This window comes from Ascaphus truei, unplaced genomic scaffold (assembly GCF_040206685.1).
Source record: "Ascaphus truei isolate aAscTru1 unplaced genomic scaffold, aAscTru1.hap1 HAP1_SCAFFOLD_1204, whole genome shotgun sequence".
Classification (NCBI taxonomy): domain Eukaryota; kingdom Metazoa; phylum Chordata; class Amphibia; order Anura; family Ascaphidae; genus Ascaphus; species Ascaphus truei.
The window spans coordinates 83710-95000 of NW_027454075.1; the positions used below are offsets into that span (position 1 = coordinate 83710).

General features: G+C 31.6%; 1 protein-coding gene across 1 annotated transcript in view; it reads right to left on the reverse strand.

Moving 5' to 3' along the window:
* Positions 1-11291, reverse strand: part of LOC142475392 (endoplasmic reticulum-Golgi intermediate compartment protein 3-like) — a 61472-nt gene that overhangs the window by 40181 nt on the left and 10000 nt on the right. Inside the window, 2 exon segments of the mRNA XM_075581309.1 lie at positions 9290-9368; positions 10551-10615. Of these exon segments, the coding sequence (XP_075437424.1) occupies positions 9290-9368; positions 10551-10615 (144 nt within the window).

An 11291-nucleotide genomic window follows, 5' to 3' on the forward strand; every position in this document is an offset into this window, starting at 1 on the left:
GATTTAGATTTACATTGATTGAGATTTAGATTTACATTGATTGAGATTTACATTGATTGAGATTTAGATTTACATTGATTGAGATTTACATTGATTGAGATTTAGATTTTCATTGATTGAGATTTAGATTTACATTTAGATTTACATTGATCGAGATTTAGATTTAAATTGATCGAGATTTAGATTAACATTGATCGAGATTTAGATTAACATTGATTGAGATTTAGATTTACATTGATTGAGATTTAGATTTACATTGATTGAAATTTAGATTTACATTGATTTACATTTAGATTTACATTGATTGAGATTTAGATTTACATTGATTGAGATTTAGATTTACATTGATTGAGATTTAGATTTACATTGATTGAGATTTAGATTTACATTGATTGAGATTTAGATTTACATTGATTGAGATTTAGATTTACATTGATTGAGATTTAGATTTAGATTTACATTGATTGAGATTTAGATTTACATTGATTGAGATTTACATTGATTGAGATTTAGATTTTCATTGATTGAGATTTAGATTTACATTTAGATTTACATTGATTGAGATTTAGATTTACATTGATTGAGATTTACATTTACATTGATTTAGATTTACATTGATTGATATTTAGATTTACATTGATTGAGATTTAGATTTACATTGATTGAGATTTAGATTTACATTGATTGAGATTTAGATTTACATTGATTGAGATTTACATTGATTGAGATTTACATTGATTGAGATTTAGATTTACATTGATTGAGATTTAGATTTACATTGATTGAGATTTACATTGATTTACAGTGATTGAGATTTAGATTTACATTGATTGAGATTTAGATTTACATTGATTGAGATTTAGATTTACATTGATTGAGATTTACATTGACATTGATTGAGATTTACATTGACATTGATTGAGATTTACATTGATTGAGATTGAGATTTACATTGATTGAGATTGAGATTTACATTGATTGAGATTGAGATTTACATTGATTGAGATTTAGATTTACATTGTTTGAGATTAAGATTTAAATTTAGATTTACATTGATTGAGATTTAGATTTACATTGATTGAGATTTAGATTTACATTGATTGAGATTTACATTGATTGAGATTTAGATTTACATTGATTGAGATTTACATTGATTGCGATTTAGATTATCATTTAGATTTACATTGATTGAGATTTAGATTTTCATTTAGATTTACATTGATTGAGATTTTGATTTACATTGATTGAGATTTAGATTTACATTGAGATTTAGATTTACATTGATTGAGATTTAGATTTACATTGATTGATATTTAGATTTACATTGATTGAGATTTATATTTACATTGATTGAGATTTAGATTTACATTGATTGAGATTTACATTGATTGAGATTGAGATTTACATTGATTGAGATTTAGATTTACATTGATTGAGATTTAGATTTACATTGATTGAGATTAAGATTTACATTGATTGAGATTTAGATTTACATTGATTGAGATTTAGATTTACATTGATTGAGATTTACATTGATTGAGATTTAGATTTACATTGATTGAGATTGAGATTTACATTGATTGAGATTGAGATTTACATTGATTGAGATTGAGATTTACATTGATTGAGATTTAGATTTACATTGATTGAGATTTAGATTTACATTGATTGAGATTTAGATTCACATTTAGATTTACATTGATTGAGATTTAGATTTACATTGATTGAGATTTAGATTTACATTGATTGAGATTTACATTGACATTGATTGAGATTTACATTGACATTGATTGAGATTTAGATTTACATTGATTGAGATTTACATTGATTGAGATTGAGATTTACATTGATTGAGATTGAGATTTACATTGATTGAGATTTAGATTTACATTGTTTGAGATTAAGATTTACATTTAGATTTACATTGATTGAGATTTAGATTTACATTGATTGAGATTTAGATTTACATTGATTGAGATTTAGATTTACATTGATTGAGATTTACATTGATTGAGATTTAGATTTACATTGATTGAGATTTACATTGATTGAGATTTAGATTTTCATTGATTGAGATTTAGATTTACATTTAGATTTACATTGATCGAGATTTAGATTTAAATTGATCGAGATTTAGATTAACATTGATCGAGATTTAGATTAACATTGATTGAGATTTAGATTTACATTGATTGAGATTTAGATTTACATTGATTGAAATTTAGATTTACATTGATTGAAATTTAGATTTACATTGATTTACATTTAGATTTACATTGATTTACATTTAGATTTACATTGATTGAGATTTAGATTTACATTGATTGAGATTTAGATTTACATTGATTGAGATTTAGATTTACATTGATTGAGATTTAGATTTACATTGATTGAGATTTAGATTTAGATTTACATTGATTGAGATTTAGATTTACATTGATTGAGATTTACATTGATTGAGATTTAGATTTTCATTGATTGAGATTTAGATTTACATTTAGATTTACATTGATTGAGATTTAGATTTACATTGATGGAGATTTACATTTACATTGATTTAGATTTACATTGATTGATATTTAGATTTACATTGATTGAGATTTAGATTTACATTGATTGAGATTTAGATTTACATTGATTGAGATTTAGATTTACATTGATTGAGATTTACATTGATTGAGATTTACATTGATTGAGATTTAGATTTACATTGATTGAGATTTAGATTTACATTGATTGAGATTTACATTGATTTACAGTGATTGAGATTTAGATTTACATTGATTGAGATTTAGATTTACATTGATTGAGATTTACATTTACATTGATTGAGATTTACATTGACATTGATTGAGATTTACATTGACATTGATTGAGATTTACATTGATTGAGATTGAGATTTACATTGATTGAGATTGAGATTTACATTGATTGAGATTGAGATTTACATTGATTGAGATTTAGATTTACATTGTTTGAGATTAAGATTTAAATTTAGATTTACATTGATTGAGATTTAGATTTACATTGATTGAGATTTAGATTTACATTGATTGAGATTTACATTGATTGAGATTTAGATTTACATTGATTGAGATTTACATTGATTGCGATTTAGATTATCATTTAGATTTACATTGATTGAGATTTAGATTTTCATTTAGATTTACATTGATTGAGATTTTGATTTACATTGATTGAGATTTAGATTTACATTGAGATTTAGATTTACATTGATTGAGATTTAGATTTACATTGATTGATATTTAGATTTACATTGATTGAGATTTATATTTACATTGATTGAGATTTAGATTTACATTGATTGAGATTTACATTGATTGAGATTGAGATTTACATTGATTGAGATTTAGATTTACATTGATTGAGATTTAGATTTACATTGATTGAGATTAAGATTTACATTGATTGAGATTTAGATTTACATTGATTGAGATTTAGATTTACATTGATTGAGATTTACATTGATTGAGATTTAGATTTACATTGATTGAGATTGAGATTTACATTGATTGAGATTGAGATTTACATTGATTGAGATTTAGATTTACATTGATTGAGATTTAGATTTACATTGATTGAGATTTAGATTCACATTTAGATTTACATTGATTGAGATTTAGATTTACATTGATTGAGATTTAGATTTACATTGATTGAGATTTACATTGACATTGATTGAGATTTACATTGACATTGATTGAGATTTAGATTTACATTGATTGAGATTTACATTGATTGAGATTGAGATTTACATTGATTGAGATTGAGATTTACATTGATTGAGATTTAGATTTACATTGTTTGAGATTAAGATTTACATTTAGATTTACATTGATTGAGATTTAGATTTACATTGATTGAGATTTAGATTTACATTGATTGAGATTTAAATTTACATTGATTGAGATTTACATTGATTGAGATTTAGATTTACATTGATTGAGATTTACATTGATTGAGATTTAGATTTTCATTGATTGAGATTTAGATTTACATTTAGATTTACATTGATCGAGATTTAGATTTAAATTGATCGAGATTTAGATTAACATTGATCGAGATTTAGATTAACATTGATTGAGATTTAGATTAACATTGATTGAGATTTAGATTTACATTGATTGAGATTTAGATTTACATTGATTGAAATTTAGATTTACATTGATTTACATTTAGATTTACATTGATTTACATTTAGATTTACATTGATTGAGATTTAGATTTACATTGATTGAGATTTAGATTTACATTGATTGAGATTTAGATTTACATTGATTGAGATTTAGATTTACATTGATTGAGATTTAGATTTAGATTTACATTGATTGAGATTTAGATTTACATTGATTGAGATTTACATTGATTGAGATTTAGATTTTCATTGATTGAGATTTAGATTTACATTTAGATTTACATTGATTGAGATTTAGATTTACATTGATGGAGATTTACATTTACATTGATTTAGATTTACATTGATTGATATTTAGATTTACATTGATTGAGATTTAGATTTACATTGATTGAGATTTAGATTTACATTGATTGAGATTTAGATTTACATTGATTGAGATTTACATTGATTGAGATTTACATTGATTGAGATTTAGATTTACATTGATTGAGATTTAGATTTACATTGATTGAGATTTACATTGATTTACAGTGATTGAGATTTAGATTTACATTGATTGAGATTTAGATTTACATTGATTGAGATTTACATTTACATTGATTGAGATTTACATTGACATTGATTGAGATTTACATTGACATTGATTGAGATTTACATTGATTGAGATTGAGATTTACATTGATTGAGATTGAGATTTACATTGATTGAGATTGAGATTTACATTGATTGAGATTTAGATTTACATTGTTTGAGATTAAGATTTAAATTTAGATTTACATTGATTGAGATTTAGATTTACATTGATTGAGATTTACATTGATTGAGATTTAGATTTACATTGATTGAGATTTAGATTTACATTGATTGAGATTTAGATTTACATTGAGATTTAGATTTACATTGATTGATATTTAGATTTAAATTGATTGAGATTTACATTAATTGAGATTTATATTTACATTGATTGAGATTTAGATTTACATTGATTGAGATTTACATTGATTGAGATTGAGATTTACATTGATTGAGATTTAGATTTACATTGATTGAGATTTAGATTTACATTGATTGAGATTAAGATTTACATTTAGATTTACATTGATTGAGATTTAGATTTACATTGATTGAGATTTAGATTTACATTGATTGAGATTTAGATTCACATTTAGATTTACATTGATTGAGATTGAGATTTACATTGATTGAGATTTAGATTTACATTGATTGAGATTTAGATTTACATTGATTGAGATTTAGATTCACATTTAGATTTACATTGATTGAGATTTAGATTTACATTGATTGAGATTTAGATTTACATTGATTGAGATTTACATTGATTGAGATTTAGATTTACATTGATTGAGATTTAGATTTACATTGATTGAGATTTAGATTTACATTGATTGAGATTTAGATTTACATTGATTGAGATTTAGATTTAAATTGATTGAGATTTACATTGATTTACAGTGATTGAGATTTAGATTTACATTGATTGAGATTTAGATTTACATTGATTGAGATTTACATTGACATTGATTGAGATTTACATTGACATTGATTGAGATTTAGATTTACATTGATTGAGATTTAGATTTACATTGATTTAGATTTACATTGATTGAGATTTAGATTTACATTGATTGAGATTTAGATTTACATTGATTGAGATTTAGATTTACATTGATTGAGATTTAGATTTACATTGATTGAGATTTACATTGATTGAGATTTACATTGATTGAGATTTAGATTTACATTGATTGAGATTTAGATTTACATTGATTGAGATTTAGATTTACATTGATTGAGATTTAGATTTAAATTGATTGAGATTTACATTGATTTACAGTGATTGAGATTTAGATTAACATTGATTGAGATTTAGATTTACATTGATTGAGATTTACATTGACATTGATTGAGATTTACATTGACATTGATTGAGATTTACATTGACATTGATTGAGATTTAGATTTAAATTGATTGAGATTTACATTGATTTACAGTGATTGAGATTTAGATTAACATTGATTGAGATTTAGATTTACATTGATTGAGATTTACATTGACATTGATTGAGATTTAGATTTACATTGTTTGAGATTAAGATTTACATTTAGATTTACATTGATTGAGATTTAGATTTACATTGATTGAGATTTAGATTTACATTGATTTGAGATTTACATTGATTGAGATTTTGATTTACATTGATTGAGATTTAGATTTACATTGAGATTTAGATTTACATTGAGATTTAGATTTACATTGATTGAGATTTAGATTTACAGTGATTGAGATTGAGATTTACATTGATTGAGATTTAGATTTACATTGATTGAGATTTAGATTTATTTACATTGATTGAGATTGAGATTTATTTACATTGATTGAGATTGAGATTTACATTGATTGAGATTTAGATTTACATTGGTTGAGATTTAGATTTACATTGGTTGAGATTTAGATTTACATTGGTTGAGATTTAGATTTACATTGGTTGAGATTTAGATTTACATTGATTGAGATTTAGATTTACATTGATTGAGATTTAGATTTACATTGATTGAGATTTAGATTTACATTGATTGAGATTTAGATTTACATTGGTTGAGATTTAGATTTACATTGGTTGAGATTTAGATTTACATTGATTGAGATTTAGATTTACATTGATTGAGATTTACATTGATTGAGATTTACATTGATTGAGATTTACATTGATTGAGATTGAGATTTACATTGATTGAGATTTACATTGCTTTAGATTTAGATTTACATTGATTGAGATTTAGATTTACATTGATTGAGATTTAGATTTACATTTATTGAGATTGAGATTTACATTGATTGAGATTGAGATTGAGATTTACATTGATTGAGATTGAGATTTACATTGATTGAGATTTAGATTTACATTGATTGAGATTTACATTGATTGAGATTGAGATTTACATTGATTGAGATTTAGATTTACATTGATTGAGATTTAGATTTTCATTGATTGAGATTTACATTGATTGAGATTGGGATTGAGATTCAGATTTACATTGATTGAGATTTAGATTTACATTGATTGAGATTTACATTGATTGAGATTGAGATTTACATTGATTGAGATTGAGATTTACATTACATAGTTACATAGTAGATGAGGTTGAAAAAAGACGTACGTCCATCAAGTTCAACCTATGCTAAATTTAGACAACAGATACTTTATTCTATATCTATACTTACTTATTGATCCAGAGGAAGGCAAACAAAAAAACCCATTAAGGGGAAAAATTAATTCCTTCCTGACTCCAAGAATTGGCAATCGGATTAATCCCTGGATCAACATCCTTCCCATGTATACTTATTTGGTATATCCCTGTATACCTTTCCCATCTAAAAAGATGTCCAACCTTTTCTTGAACAAATCTATTGTATCTGCCATCACAGTCTCCATGGGTAATGAATTCCACATTTTAACTGCCCTTACTGTAAAGAACCCTTTCCTTTATTGCTGGTGAAATTTCCTTTCCTCCAACCTTAAGGGATGGCCCCGAGTCCTTTGTACTGCCCGTGGGATGAATAGTTCTTTTGAAAGCTCCTTGTATTGTCCCTGAATATATTTGTATATAGTTATCATATCCCCTCTTAGACGCCTCTTTTCTAATGTAAATAAGTCTAATTTAGCTAGCCTCTCCTCATAAGTTAGAATGTCCATCCCCTTTATTAATTTAGTGGCTCTCTTGACAGTGGACAGGAAGGGGGGGGGCAGTGGACAGGAAGGGGGGGGGCAGGGGACAGGAGGGGGAGGGGACAGCGGACAGGAGGGGGAGGGGACAGCGGACAGGAGGGGGAGGGGACAGCGGACAGGAGGGGGAGGGGACAGCGGACAGGAGGGGGAGGGGACAGCGGACAGGAGGGGGAGGGGACAGTGGACAGGAGGGGGGGACAGTGGACAGGAGGGGGGGACAGTGGACAGGAGGGGGGGGACAGTGGACAGGAGGGGGGGACAGTGGACTGGAGGGGGGGACAGTGGACAGGAGGGGGGGGACAGTGGACAGGAGGGGGGGACAGTGGACAGGAGGGGGGGGACAGTGGACAGGAGGGGGGGGGGACAGTGGACAGGAGGGGGGGGGACAGTGGACAGGAGGGGGGGGACAGTGGACAGGAGGGGGGGGACAGTGGACAGGAGGGGGGGGGGACAGTGGACAGGAGGGGGGGGGGACAGTGGACAGGAGGGGGGGGGGACAGTGGACAGGAGGGGGGGGGGACAGTGGACAGGAGGGGGGGGACAGTGGCCAGGAGGGGGGGACAGTCGACAGGAAGGGGGACAGTCGACAGGAGGGGGGGACAGTCGACAGGAGGGGGGGGACAGTGGACAGGAGGGGGGGGGGACAGTGGAAAGGAGGGGGGGGGGGGGACAGTGGACAGGAGGTGGGGACAGTGGGCAGGAGGGGGGCAGTGGACAGGAGGGGGGGTGGGTTGCTTAAAATTTCCGGGTCCCTCCTCTCCACTCCCCCTGTATGTTTCTCCGCTCCCCCCTCTCTTTACGCTCCTGACCACCCCCTGTAGCTCCGGTCCCCACCCTACAGTGCCTGAAACACACACAGTGTCACACACAGTGTCACACACACACACAGTGTCACACACACACACAGTGTCACACACACACACAGTGTCACACACACACACAGTGTCACACACACACACAGTGTGTCACACACACACACACACAGTGTGTCACACACACACAGTGTCACACACACACAGTGTCACACACACACACACAGTGTCACACACACACACACAGTGTCACACACACACACACAGTGTCACACACACACACACAGTGTCACACACAAACACACACACACAGTATCACACACACACACAGTGTCACGCACACACACACACCGTGTCACACACAGTGTCTCACACACAAACACACACACACACACAGTGACACTGACACACAGTGACACACAGTGACACACAGTGACACACAGTGACACACAGTGACACACAGTGACACACAGTGACACACAGTGACACACAGTGACACACAGTGACACAGTGACACACAGTGACACACACAGTGAAACAGTGACACACAGTGACACACACACGTCACCTCTCGTTCCGGCCGCCGCCATCTTTGTTACTCCGCGAGGGAGGAAGGGGGTCCTTCCGTGCGCCGCCATCTTAGGACACTTTCAGAAATATATAGTAAGATATATATAAATAAATATATATAAATATATATAAAAATCTAAATAAATAAATATATCTATATAAATAAATCTATATAAAAAAATATATATTTATATATTTTTTTCCCACACATGTAGGATATTGCTTGAACTGCTGCTTTAAACTGAAAGGCGACCATTACGCAAACCCAGGGTAGCAGGGTCTTTGCTGATCGCTCACGTGAGAACTAATCGATCAGCAGCTTAGGTAATTAGCGGTTATTTAAAAAGTAATGAAATGCTGCATAAAATCTAAAAAAATAAATATATTTTTGTTTTATAAAGTGCCGCCAGTAAGGCTGCTTGAGAAATGACATTGTAGTGACTAAAGTAATGCAGTTGTCCGGATCATACAGTGTACGTTACAAAGCAATAACTAAGCAATCCTCAAATAGTATTTGCATTTGACTGTGGAAATCCTTCTCCCTTGTTCAGAATATTTTGCCCCAAAAACAAAGCAGGGGGGGTGCAGTACATAGTATGTAAATAGGAGCATATTTCCCTCTCCAGGAGAAACCCCCATGATCCGTAGTAATGCAATTAAGTTTTCATTAAAGAATTATTCAATGTTTTAATGGTGCAATCCCACATAGCCGTCCCAAACAATAAAAATACATTTGTAAAAATGTCTAATGAATTGGCGTCCATAATATAATCTAAACGGCCCAGTAGCAAAGATGTCTTATTTGTGTTCCTTTGGAATTTGAATACAAATTGCATTTCTTAGGCGTCTCTGAATTGGGTGGGGAGATGTTGGTAGGTCTTATTTACCCTTAGATCACCCCGACTTCAGAGTCAATAAAAGATAAGGGAGTTAGATGGGGCCCTGGCTGTGCAAAAGGAGTGTGCAGACACCCAGTGACATCACACAAAAGGAGCTGCGGAGGAAATCAAACCCTTCAAGTCTCCGCTCAGCGTGTTTACAAACCAACTTAAAAACATGAATAGGTTTCAGATGTGTGAAAATGGCATCAATTACTCAGGTGGGAGCCATTAACCATTTCACTGCCATTAGTACACTGTGCCCCTAGGATGTACTGACCTTTAACATGTCACTGCCATTAGTACACTTTGCCCTAGGAGGAACTGACCCCTAACCATGTCACTGCCACTAGTACACTGCTGAATTGTCACATTTCATACCTCTCCATCAACTTTTACATAGACGGTGGGGAAGATTTTCACAAAGTACTGAAACATCATGGAAGCTGCAGTGAGAAAGGAAAAGTACAGTTACAACACAAGGAATGTCATTCGGGATGTGTGCACACACTGAAGTGATTCAGTGAGTAAAGGCACCGACTCGGAAAACAATGACACAGAATTTGTCAGCTGCTTGCGACCTTGGGCAACTCACCATCTCCAAACATACATACATACATATACATATATATATATAGTGCAGAATAAATGAGTTCTTCAGTATTAGGTGATACCTTTTTTAATGGACTAACAATTTATGTCATAGGACAAGCTTTCGAGAGTTCTCCTCTCTTCTTCAGGTCAAGCAATACTGATTTACACAGGAATCAATGCTAAAACAGTGTAGAGAAAAAAAAAAAAAACAGATATTTTACTGTAGATAAGGTCGGGTGTTAAGTGTTTGAAGCCAAGGGACAGTGTCAAAGAAAGGTGGGGAAGGGATGCTGGGGGGGGGGGGGAGAGAAAGTGTGGATAAGAATAGAGGCAAGCAGGATAATTACAGACAATTTTGGTAGGGTGTGAGAAAACCCATGTCCACATTAAGTCCCTTGGTTTTGGTGTCAAAGAGTCTTATCATTCTGAGCTCAATGTTTTCCGTTCTTGGGTGCTTTTAAACATTCCATTGAGGATTTTGATTTTTAAATCATTTATGGAATGATCTGGTTGTGAGAAGTGATGTCC